Genomic DNA, 12,693 nt, shown 5'->3' with positions numbered 1-12,693 from the left:
AGTTTGTTGCTCAAAGGGAATATATGAAAGTCTGCCATTTGAAGAAATCTTTGTATGGTTTGAAGTAGAGTCCTCGTACATGGTTTGGCAAGTTCAATGAAGTTGTTCAAAAATTTGGACTGAAAAAAAGTAAGTGTGACCATTCAGTCTTCTATTGAAATTCAAATACTGGAATTATTCTCCTTGTTGTATATGTTGATGATATTGTCATTACAGAGAATGATAGTACAGAGATCTCTTCTCTCAAAAATTACTTGCACGCGAGTTTTTATACTAAAGACTTGGATCAGCTTAAGTATTTCTTAAAAGTCGAAGTCTTGAGGAGTAAAAGGGAAATTTTCATGTTTCAAAGGAACTATGTCATTGACTTACTTGCAAAAACTGAGAAGATGGGACTAAACCATGTAGCACACCAATGAGATTGGTTGGAAAGCTGAACTGCCTTACGGTGATGACTCGGCTAGATATTGCTTTTGCAGTAAGTGTTGTAAGCAATTCCATGTCTACACCTACGGTGAAACATTAGACTGCTCTATAACAAATTCTATGTTATCTAAAAGGGACTCCTGGACTCAGTATACTCTACAAAGATCATGGGCATACTGCACTTGAGTGTTTTTTTCATGCTGACTGGGCAGTATCTAAAAGTGATAGAAGATATACTACAGGCTACTGTGTATTTATTGAAGAAAACCTAGTGTCTTGGAAAAATAAGAAGCAAAATGTGGTATTCAGATCTAGTGCCGAGTGAGAATACAGGGCCATGGCTCAATCCATTTATGAGATTATGTGGATAAATCATCTACTGAAAGAAGTTGGTATGGATGTTGCGTCACCCGAGAAACTTTGGTATGATAATCAGACTGCTCTTCACATTGCTTCCAATTCAGTATACCATGAACGAACTAAGCATATTGAAGTTGATTGTCATTTCATCTGTAAGAAAATTCAAGAAAATTTAATCTCCATCAATTATGTGAAGACAAGAAAGCAACTGGGTGATCTACTCACCAAAGTTTTAAATGGGTCTCAAATAAAATATTTTTCTAACAAGTTGGACATGATAAATATCTATGATCCAACTTGAGGGGGAATGTTAGAGTTGTGAACATAAGCTATACATAATTATAGGAGATTACATAATTATAGACTAATTGATTGATAAAGAATTATTAATAATTGTCTTAACAAGAGCTTATAATTTGTATATATACCCACTTATTTTAATGAAGAAATATACTGAAATTGCTCAATTATTCTTTGTCTTATTACTGTTGTTTTTATGTATGGTTCTTATTTAGCATTTTTTTTTCAATTAAACAGAACTTATTTATGGTCTGAGTCACAATTCCATTTCAGAAAAATAAATAAATAAATATACTGTTAAAAAATAAATTAAAATAAAAAAAAGTTTTATAGTCTTAACATTTTCATAATTAAAATTTAATTTTAAATTACTTTTAATATTATTCATTTATTATATTTAACAAGTATTTTTTTTTCTCAATAGTAATTTCAAATATTAACTAAAATAGATCTCCATAGTAAAAAATAAAGAAATTAAAAGGTGGAAACTTAGAAATGAAAAAATTTGCAAGAATGGGTGAGATGATGTGATCACATTCCAATTAAAATTTATGTCTTCATGCGTTGGCTATGGAGGAAACCTTGAGCGATGGCCCAAAAGAAATTATTGGCTTTTGGTATGATAAGGGCTACAAGCCTAATAGCTAGCTAGGAAACATGGACCAACAAAGAGTCTCATTATCATTCTATTTGATTTTTTTAAGAAGAGCATATTTAGCTGGAAAGAATTCTTGTAAAAAACGCTTGGTCCTTCACAAGACTCGATCCCTCAGCTAGCCAGAGTGATCGTTATACATCAATCATTGGTTGTCTTGTCCCACTTCCACAATGGTCATACCACCCCCATTCAGTGATCCCTCAACCCACGTTTCATAAGCTCACCCAATCTCACAACTACCAACACTCATCTTTTTCCTTCTTCAAATATAAATAAAAACAAAATGTTATTTGACGTTATTATTTCATTAAGTTCAAATACATGGATGAAAAAAGAAAAAAAATATATATTCTTTTTTGATAGGTATGGATAAAAACTTTTATGGAGTACGTATTCCAAGTGCATGTAAAAATTATATAATTAAACAAGAATTAAATGAAAATAAAGATTACTAAAGACGTGAATCAAATTAATAAAATACCCATATGATTTCATGAATGCTGCTCCCAGAAAGCAGCATTAAAATGATTAATCATACTAGAACTGCATATACATGAAAATCAACATTCTTAACTGCTAACAGCTGCTTAATTAAGGAAGAACATACGTAAGTTTAATCTTAAATTAGAGAGGAAGACGTAGAGAGGGTAATAATTTTGGACATGTACAAGTCCAAGCTAAAGCACACATATAGCTACATTAATTGTATAGCATCATGAGCAATCAGCCTTAGATTTTTGCAGAGTGACTGCTCATGATGTTATATCGTTGTGAAGCTCTTTGTGTGCTACCATCCACCGGAATATTCCTTTCTATCGGAATCCTCCTCCTCCGAGAGCCGGAGCCCAATAGTCTGCTCCATTATCACTTCCGACCTGCAGAGTGCAGGAGACAGGAACCAGACACAACCCTCTACTCCTCAAGTCCTTCTTGGGTTCTTCATTATGGTCCTGTAAAATATTCATGCAAGAAAAGAAAATTATCAACGAGATTTCATTAAGTATTTGTAATTAAACAAAGATAATAATTAAATAGAGAAGTTCATGAAAAAGAAGAAACAAGTACCTGCTGATCAGAAGCTCCTTTCCTCTTTACGCAGTTATCATTCAACAACTAGTCAAAGAAATAAAAATAAAAAGGTAAGGACTTTAACTTTGTTAAAATTTTCAACAATTTCAAATTCAAACTAAGACGGCCTTTAATCATCCATAAAGCTGAAAACATCTCCTTTTTAGGTTAAAAAAATCACAGTAAGCTCCTAGCTATAATACACACAGATCTTTTTATCTTTCTATTTTTCAAATTCAAGTTCCCTAAATCCCTTTAAGGAGATAAGAGTATAGATCCAATAAAGCACATACCTGACCTGGATCCTCAGGAAATATACAATTCCTTTCGCCTTGAACCTACCAAGAAATTTACATTAATCATTAATCAATTAATGCCAAAATAATTCGTAAATATTCTCATGCACATGCAAACACATATTCACATGCACATCACAGAGGTGTTTCTGTTTTGGGAATTGAGAGAATTCCTACAGATTGTTGTTGCTGCTGCTGCTGCTGCTGCTGCCTTATATTTGAGGATCCACTGCCCAAGTACGGCAAGCTGAGAGCCTGCATTTAAGAGAGAACATATATTTCAGGACTTCAATAACTAAAGGAATGTTAACAGAACATTGTGAAACGAAACTTTTAACAGTGATGAGCTATCACCCATACATGGTTGTTTGCAAAAATAAAGGAAGAAAGGAACATCACCTCAATTTGGCTCTGAAGGAATCTGATGTACCCTATAGCTTCTAACAAGACAGAGGCTGTGTCAGTCTGCAAAAGGGAAAAATACCACACCGCATAAATCCAAAGTCATATTTTCTTGTCTTCTTTAATAGCATAAAGAAAAACCCTAGTTTCCAAAAATTTATAAAATTAAAAGAAATTCAAAAAAAAAATAAAGGAGAAACTTTTATTTGTGGAAAAGAAATGTTCTTTTGATATACTCATAGAGATTCATTGTTGTTTTATTCAAGATATAGTTTTTTTTTTCTTCAATGATTTGTTAATAATCAAATTAATTAAAATGGGTTAAAGCCTAATTACCTTCCCAAATGGAGAAACTAGCTGGTGAAGGGCAGTTATTCTGTCACCTAATTTCTCTTTTCTCACCTGGTGAAAGAAAAAATAAAAACATTTTAGCTTCGAGATTTTATCCCTTGTTTGGATTTATGGACAAAATCAAAGTGTAAAAGAATCAGCATGCTTCAAGAAATAGACAATAGAGAAAGACAACAGTCACCACTCTGAGTGTATTTTTGTGAGTGTTTGTGCATGTTCTGTATTTGGTGGCCAAAAAGGATTCTGCGTATTTCACCTTAAAGGTAGATTGGGTTGAAGAAGGCTGAACCCTAGCTTTCTTAAGTGCCCCACCAGTTGCAGTGCTGTTACACTACAATAAAAAAGAAGAAATCAGAAGTAAGAATTGGATATCTGTTATAAGTATGATTAGCTGAAACCCAATCAGGATCTAGCAAAAAACATAAACCTAAAGTAATAAGTATCCTTGAATTCACGTCTGAAGATCAGAACTGTATTCATTTTTTGAATAATCATCAGAACTTGTCTCACCTCGGAGGATCGATCTGGTGGTGGATGCTTGCCATCTCCTTTGTTGGTAGAAAAATCCAACATGTTACTACTGAAACTTGTAACACAGGACTTGGGAGAAGAAGCAGGAGGAATTATCTGAGACCAACTAGGTTTTGCAGCCTGGAAATCTTCATTTGCATGTCCATAGACATAGCTGTTTGCTGAGTTTTCTTGCTTCACATCCACAATAGCAGAGGCACTTGAAGCGTGATGATGTAGCATTTGCTCCTCCCAATTCTCCAATTTCTTAGCTTGAAAATGGTTCATGTTTCCCTTATTATCTTCTTCCACCAATCCACCCCTGAAAAAGAATCGTATCAAAAACCCAACCAAATTTCAATATGCTGCACTGAAACCTCCTTGCATAGAAAGCTTCGAAGATCTATGCAGTAAGAGGATCGCAAAGTGCATGTACGAAATGAAGTATGCTTAGCGTACAAGTATTTTAATATGAGTAGTGGTGTAGATATACAAGAAGAGTTCGATATCTATATTAAAAAGAAAAATGTTTTAAGACAGAGAAAAAAAAAATCCACATGCACCCATTAGAGAGAACTAGAAAGAGAGAGATTTACATGAGGAGTTGGCTCCATGATTCTGGAAGTTGATCTTGGTTATCATGCCAAGACGGAACAGTAAGTGAAGATGATGTAGAAGAGGAAGAGTTAGAAGAAGAAGAGGGTGTATATTGAGGAAAAAGACAAGGAGGGGGCATAAAAGGAGAGGTTTGCTGGTGAGTTGGTGGCCTCATGTTATTGATATTCCACCAGTTAGGGTTCCCGGCCATTATTTGCTGCAACGGCGGTGAGCTCTGCAAAACACCTCTATTCATTGCTTCCTGAAGAAAATGTGTTTTGACTATCAATATTCTGTTGATGATGAATTCACTCTTGCCCTTTTTCCTTTCCCTTTTTCTTGAAGCTCCCAAACAGGGCCTTTGTAGAAAGTTTGGGGGGACTCTCTATTCTGGATTAAGTAGAGGAAGGAAACTCAAATCCTGTTAATGTTGAGAGAATTTAAATCATGGAGGTTTGAGAACCTTTGTCTTTCTTCTCTCTCTCTCTTACCTTTCTTTCTTTCTTTATTGCTTTGCTTTTTTCCTTCCCTTTCTTTTGTGTTTTTCTTTTTCTTTCCTGCTTTTTCTCTGCTTTTGCTTTATCTCAAAGTGGGACAGAAAAGGTGGTAGCAATTCTCACATAATTAAAAAAATCTCAAAAAACAGAGAGAGAGAGAGAGAGATTTCACTATAATAACAAAGGGTGGACAACTTTTCTATGTTACGTATCCATGTGTCTACTTCCTATTCGCTTGTGAACCCAAAACAACTGCATAAGCATCAAACCAAAGTAAGTTTAATTAACTTGAGGATTAGTCAATAGTACCACAATAAACACAAAGAAGATTAAATATGAAGACACTGATCCAACCTATTCACAACCGTATAAAAAATTCCATCAGCGGTTTTAGTTAAAATAATATAATAATAATAATAGGCTAAAAATTAAAAAATTTTAAAATTAAAAAAGAAATTCTAAATAGCTAAAAATTAAAAAAAATTAAGTAATCAAATAAAAGTTATTTATAATAAAATTAATTTTAATATGTAAAATTATAAAAATATTAAAAAAATAATTTAAATATTAAATTAACCTTTTAAATAATAAAATTTTTATTTTAAATTTATTGATATACATCCGATATTCATTCCACATTTAAAGTCGTTTTGAAATTTCTTTTTAAAAAATTATTTTAAATTTATTAGATATCGATAATAAAAATTAAACACAGTCTAAATTTATCATAAATTTTAAAATTAATTACTCTATGTTACGGACTGCAAAAAATATATTTTGATTGTTTAAGTGATTGTCCAACCTTAGATATGGTTCTTAATTAATCCCCAATAATGCATATAACACATTGCTACTGCATAACAAAGGGTGACCACCAATGGGAATTTTTAGGTAATTAAAATTATCTGAATAATAATTAGTATGATATTTATGATACAATTTATCATTAAATTTGTCTTATATACTTTAAAATTTTACCTGTCCTGTGGGGTTTATACGCCAACCTGGATCTACTCATTTAGATTAATTATTTTATATTTAATAGAAAGATTTAAAATTATTTAAAATAATTGTGATTTTTCTATTACAAAATTATACATAATTAATAGACAGTAAAGAAAGTAATTATTTATAAGACAAAATAAAATTAATAATAACTGCAATATTCAGCTACTTCTGCATATCCATATTTCACATTTTATTTAAATATAATATAAAAAATTAAAATTATATATAACAGTTAGTATAAAATTATTAAATAATTTAAATTAATTATTTTAAATAAGTAAAAAATAAATTTAAAAATTATTTAAATCAATTTGAATCGAACTGTTTCAATTAGGATAAGATCTATTTGAGTTAAAAAAATTATGCAGAATTATTGGCTATGCAAGGAAAGGGATACTCGAACTGCCTAAAGTACTAGCGAATCACAAGTAAAGGTTCGATTATGCTTTAATAATTGTATCTGATTCAGTTGTAATGAGAACATCGCAAAAGGGAAAATGTGAGATTTAACAATTGTATTTGATTCGGTTGTGATGATTATGTCGTAAATTTAATATGGAAAAATGTGATATTAAGCTGTTTTTGTATATCCACATCTCACATTGATAAAATACGAAAAATTGAAATTATATACAAAATTATTAAATAACTTGAGTTAACCATTTTAAATCAAGTAGAAAATGGATTTAAAATTTTTTTGAGCCAGTTTGGTTCGAACTGTTTCATAATACTTTTTTTTTAAAGTAAAACTACTAATTGTATTAATAAAATTCTATCAAACAAAAAATGATATCATTTCAAATAGAAAGACGATTATACCTAACAGATTTTCTAGTCAAAATATGAGCAGTTAGAGTAATATTACGACAAACCCATCTAATAGAAATATTAGTTCTAGAGTCTAACAAAAATTTACAATCATTCAAAATCAAACCCCTGCATAAGATAATTTGGTAAAGATAGCTGCTCAAGTACCTGTCTAAACCCTGCATAAGATAATTTGGCAAAGATATTCTTTTTTCTTTCTCATCTCTCGAGTATAAATTATTAAAGTCTCCCGAACAAAGTCACGGAAGATAATTTGTACGAGATAAAGCTCGAATAAGGTTCTAAGACTGATGTCATCGTTACAATTCCGGAAACCCATAATAACTAGTAAACCTTCATTGAATATTACCTTCCGAAACAACCGAATCAATAAAATTTAAAAAAAAGCCAACTATAGAAACAGAAACATGATTCTTCCATATTAATGAAAGGCCTCCTCCCAATTCTTATCTATTAACTGAGAAGCAACCATCAATATGTACAAAATTATGAAAAAATTACATACGAGAACTAAGAGTTTTTGTTTCCATCAAAAGTAAAATGTCTAACTTGTAACTAGTAATAAAATATTTCAATGCATTAACTGTCCGAGGATTGCCAAATCCTCGGCAGTTTTAACACAGTACGATCATTACTTTCAGCTATCCCGACCTTTGACGGAATGAGCTGCTTCACCGTTGCCTGTCAAATTAACATTCGTAGGGGTGTTGTTAGATGCATCATGTTGAGAGGAAGAAAAACCTATAACAACATTATGTTTAGTGTTTTTTAGCCTTTTTTTAGTATTATCATTTATTCTAACTGCAATCTTCTCATTAAGTTTATCAGGGACAATAACATTCCTCTCTAAAAGATGTCATAGATCTGTCAAAGAGATTTGCATATTTTTAAATGGGATAATTTTAAATTTTAATTTTAACTTAATAATTATACCAAAGGTTAGAAATTAAATGGGATAATTTTTTTTAAAATCCATTAATTTCATTGATTTTAATAATCATGTATTTACTGTGCATATCGAAAAAAAATATTAATTAATTATTTAATTTTATAAAAATATTTATAAATTAATTTTTTATATTAAAAATATTTTAAATTCTTCTATAATACTCAACCATTACGAATAGTCTAATTAATATAATTTTTTAAATCTTAAACTTATTTTAATGTTTCTCTATACACTACATAATCCCATTCATAACTATAAAAATATAGTTATAATTAAATTTAAGGAGGAATAAATAGGTCCACAATTTTCGAGAGGTCAATATGTATCCCTTAGCCTCAATTCTCTATTCGAAAAGGAATGTTTACCCTTTCCTAGATGTTCTTTCTCTTATTCCTAATTTCCACTCCTTGATTTGGGACACCCCCTCTTCCAAGCCAAATTTTCTCCCTCATCTCATCTGTCTATAAATAAGAAAAAAAAAATACCCTCAACGTTTCAAATATTTTTTCTTTTTTTTAGTATACTATAATAAAATATATAAAAATTATAGAACTAAAAGAATAATATTTTTAGAGAGAGGTATGGGAATAAGAGTAGGAGTGCCCAATTATCAAACAAAAATCAAAAGCTACGGCATCTCAGTTGCTTGAAATTTCCAAGAACATTCCGATCTACATCAAAAGAATATATTTTTTCATTATTTATATTAAAAAAAGAGAAAGAATTAATAATATCTTAATAAAAATAATTAATTAATGAATTTATTTCCACGACATACATTCCCTTAAACCGGATTTCAAGATGAGAAGCAAACAAAACAAAGGAACAAACCAACCCTTAAATCTCGAGGCATCTCCATGAATATAAGCATCATGGGTCCTTAGATTAGGAACACACGAGCTTTTTTTTTTTTTTAATTTTTGGGATGAATTAATTATAATTATTTATTAAAATTAAATTATAAGCAGAATGTAATGTCTGGTCCGTACTGCGAAATCTTTGTCGGAGGCGCCTTGTCTTTTATCTAGGGCAACTCCTTTTTCTTATTTTATGTTATTTGGCCATCTTCCAACTATTACAAATTTCCAACTAACTATTCTCTCTTGTCCTCTTCTCCTTTTTCTTTTATTCCTCTCTCTCTCTCTCTCTCTCTTTTTATTATATATATGCAATTTGGTATCTCTAAATAGGCCCCATAGATTTTGATTCGAAAAATTAATTTATTTTAATGCGATTAAAATTAATTGATTCGATTTAAATTAAAATTTAATTTAATTTTGATTGAATTAGAATCACTACTTTTAATTTAATCTATTAATTATTTCTATAAAATTAAAAAATCACACATGTTGATATTCTGAAATATATAAAATAGGGTTTATAATGAGTGTGTCAACTTGACGGGGAAGATCACTTTCCTTCCATTTTATCCCTTTTTCTTTTATCTACTAGTGACGTCTAATCGTTTCTCTACTACAGTATCACCTGTCTCTGTCACTCAGATTCATATGTACGCACGTGTCAGAGTACCCTTTATGCCATACGGCCATTTAATTCTCCTCGACACACATGCTGATAGAGCTGCGAAGTGACTGGACCAGCTATTCCTCCTTATGTCAAATCACCAAACTGAGTTACCTTCTATGGGGCTTACGCTCATGATTGATCTGGCATGCCTCAAGTATCCAGAGTAAGGTTTAAAATGGGTGGAAAGATGAATTTTGGACTTGTATTCGTTTATTGGGTCCGACATTTTCCTCTAATATAGAAAGCCCAACTATTATCGCATGTTATTCTTCTATATAGCTGTTTTATGTTGTTATTGAATTTTAAATATTTTATTATAAATAAAATTATATGATTAAGAAAAGAAAGTTAAATAATTATCAATACATGTGCATAAGCAAATAACAAGCATGACGAAGTTTGAGTCGTTAGGTTTTGTCTTGTCCATGACAAAATCTTAGTATAAATCCACACAGAGACAGTGTTGAATTACCATGATCACTACTAGCTAGAAACCTTTTTTTTATCTTAATTAATTTACACGTATTAAATTAAATTAATTTAATTTTTGTAATGAAATGGACATTTTTGAAACTTGACTTATCGTTTCCTCCAAGTCGAATATTAGTCATGAAAGAGTGTGTTTGATGCTTGATCATTGGATTCCTCATCACATGCTTTATTATTTCTTAAATTATTCCATAATCCCCCCTCTTTTAATCTTAATTTATGATCCCCAGATAGAATTTATTAATTATTTATGATTCTTAACCCCTAAAACCTGCCCTAAAGCTTGTTGCTTTACAAAAGGGAATGCTATATTTGTATAGCTTGGTAGATTATCTATTCAAAGCAACATATACATATGGACAATCACATAGAATTTAATCTATAGAGGACTCCTCACGTACCCTTATCCTTCCTTTTTTATAACCCAAAATAAAATTCGTCCATCCAGTCATCAAAATACATAGTTTTGATAATAATTCAATCTTATTTTTGAGTCGTATTTATTTTATTTTTAATAAAAAAAATTATATATATAATATAGAATTGTGGGTCAGAAATGTATAATTAAACTTTAGTATTATTATGTAATTGAAGGATAATTAGATAGTACTCATGGATTTAGCATAAAAATAAGTGTTTTAACTAAATTTTGAGAGATTTTAAATTTAATACTTTGATTCCTAAGCTCTTATAAAAAAAACTGATGTATGAATGTAACAAATGTAAACAAGATTATAGATATTTCTTTAGTAAATAAATATGATAATTTTATATATATATATAAAGAAAGTTATATGGATATATCAATTTCCTTTTGATATGTCAAAATTCCTTTAAATTCTTAATTCTCAAAAAGTAAAAGTTTAGTCGCTCTCATCCTTCTCGCTCTTTTTTTTTTCCTCTTCCTTTTACAAAATAATTTTGTGGATGGGGCAAACCAATTGATGCAAGTTCCGTCTCTCTTTTGATTGATAGGTGCTTATTGATGTTTCTAATAATGTATAAAAAATTGTATCTTAAAATTGTGATATGTGTATACATGAATCGAAAACCATTTCATATGGTTGGACTGGACAGTAGAAAGGCCGAGAATCAGATTAGCAGCACTCTTGAATTTATTAAAATTTGGAACGGATAGATCGACCTTTTCAAAAACCGAAGAGAACGGACAAATCAACCTCCTCAAAAACCCGTACTACAATAAGACTTTGAATGCCGACGTGGCCGATCTCAGTGATCGGAATGAGCTCACTTTTATGCAAATAAGTTAAACCAGGCACGTCTTGATGAAGTCAGAGTAAGGATGCTGATCTCATATGAGCTAATCATCTCCTTAGTACAACACATGGTTCATAAATGCGCGTGCAAAGGGTACGAACCGACTAGCCCTGCATTTATTGTCCTGTAACTCATTATTAATGTAATGCCTCATTATTAAGAAAGGAATACTTTCTTATTAGAATGGGACACTGCACCAGGGACATCAACTCTATTTAGAGGTATTTATATACCAAACTAACCCTAAAAAGGGTTCTCCTTCTTTAAAAAAGGGACCTATCTCTCTCTCGTGGTCACACGAGGAGAACCCATAACCACCGTTCTATTCTCTTATCTTCTTTGTTTTGCTTCCCTTAACTCCATAAAATTTCTGAAATTTGACTTTAAGTATCAAAGGATCTCCACCAGGAGCTTCTCCGGTGAATCCATGACCATCTTTTTCATCTTACAAGTCTCATTCCTCAAAGTCAAGTATAAAGAAATCCAACGGACCGATCACAGAACGATGATCAACACAACAAATTAGACCTCTGCTTAAGTATTCTCGTTTGGATGCCTCGCCGTATCTCACACTCATCTGTCTCTAATAATACTTACACTTTAATATTTATGAAAAGAGCGAAATTAGTGTGTTTTTGATAAAGTAACACCTAATCCCATGTTTCCTTTGTCCTTTATATCCCTTAATTTTTTGCAATTATAACAAAGTGGTGTTTTTTGCTTCTATTTCTCCTTACTTGCTTGATCAATCAGCTAATTGTGATGTACAGTTTTCCCTTTCTCAAGAATTCTTTAAATGTGTCATAGAAGGATCAGTTTTTCTCTACAGTTATAGCTATGATAGTTACAAATAATGTAGGACATAGAGTACATGGTATAATTAATGAATTTGGTATTTGTGAGCTCTAATAGGAGAAGCACATGTGATATTAAAAAATATCAAATTGACTTCTGCTATTGAATTATTGGCTATTATCTATGAAATAAATTTAAAAATTTTATATAATATTATTTAGTATCCTTTCAATTCTTCACCATGAAAAATTAGCACAACAGCATTATCTATATTGTATATTAATTTATATCTGTAATGAATTTCTTATAAATATATACCACAACGTTATAATATTTACCCAAATATTATGATAA

The 12,693-nt window shown here is 30.8% G+C and overlaps 1 protein-coding gene across 1 annotated transcript; it reads right to left on the bottom strand.

Annotated features, from left to right (window-relative positions):
• Positions 1–2,192: 2,192 nt before the first annotated feature.
• On the bottom strand, positions 2,193–5,543 carry LOC110604264 (transcription factor bHLH68). Its single transcript, XM_021742428.2, has 9 exons — positions 4,968–5,543; positions 4,372–4,693; positions 4,118–4,192; positions 3,847–3,912; positions 3,508–3,573; positions 3,286–3,363; positions 3,106–3,150; positions 2,810–2,857; positions 2,193–2,694 (listed from the first exon to the last, which is right to left on the bottom strand). Exons 1-9 carry the CDS (start codon positions 5,222–5,224, stop codon positions 2,557–2,559), a joined length of 1,095 nt encoding a protein of 364 aa, XP_021598120.1. The 5' UTR covers positions 5,225–5,543; the 3' UTR covers positions 2,193–2,556.
• Positions 5,544–12,693: the final 7,150 nt, after the last annotated feature.

The sequence above is a fragment of the Manihot esculenta genome, chromosome 16 (genome assembly GCF_001659605.2).
Source record: "Manihot esculenta cultivar AM560-2 chromosome 16, M.esculenta_v8, whole genome shotgun sequence".
Taxonomy (NCBI): Eukaryota; Viridiplantae; Streptophyta; class Magnoliopsida; order Malpighiales; family Euphorbiaceae; genus Manihot; species Manihot esculenta.
Note: the sequence above shows the minus strand (reverse complement) of the source record. Positions and strands in the feature narration are given on the sequence as shown.

Coding starts and splice junctions, on each gene's coding strand:
- LOC110604264 (XM_021742428.2), bottom strand. CDS start 5,224: ATGAATAGAGGTGTTTTGCAGAGCTCACCGCCGTTGCAGCAAATAATG. Junction 4,193..4,371: donor CACCAGATCGATCCTCCGAG/GTGAGACAAGTT, acceptor TTTTTATTGTAG/TGTAACAGCACTGCAACTGG. Junction 3,913..4,117: donor CAACCCAATCTACCTTTAAG/GTGAAATACGCA, acceptor TTCTTTCACCAG/GTGAGAAAAGAGAAATTAGG.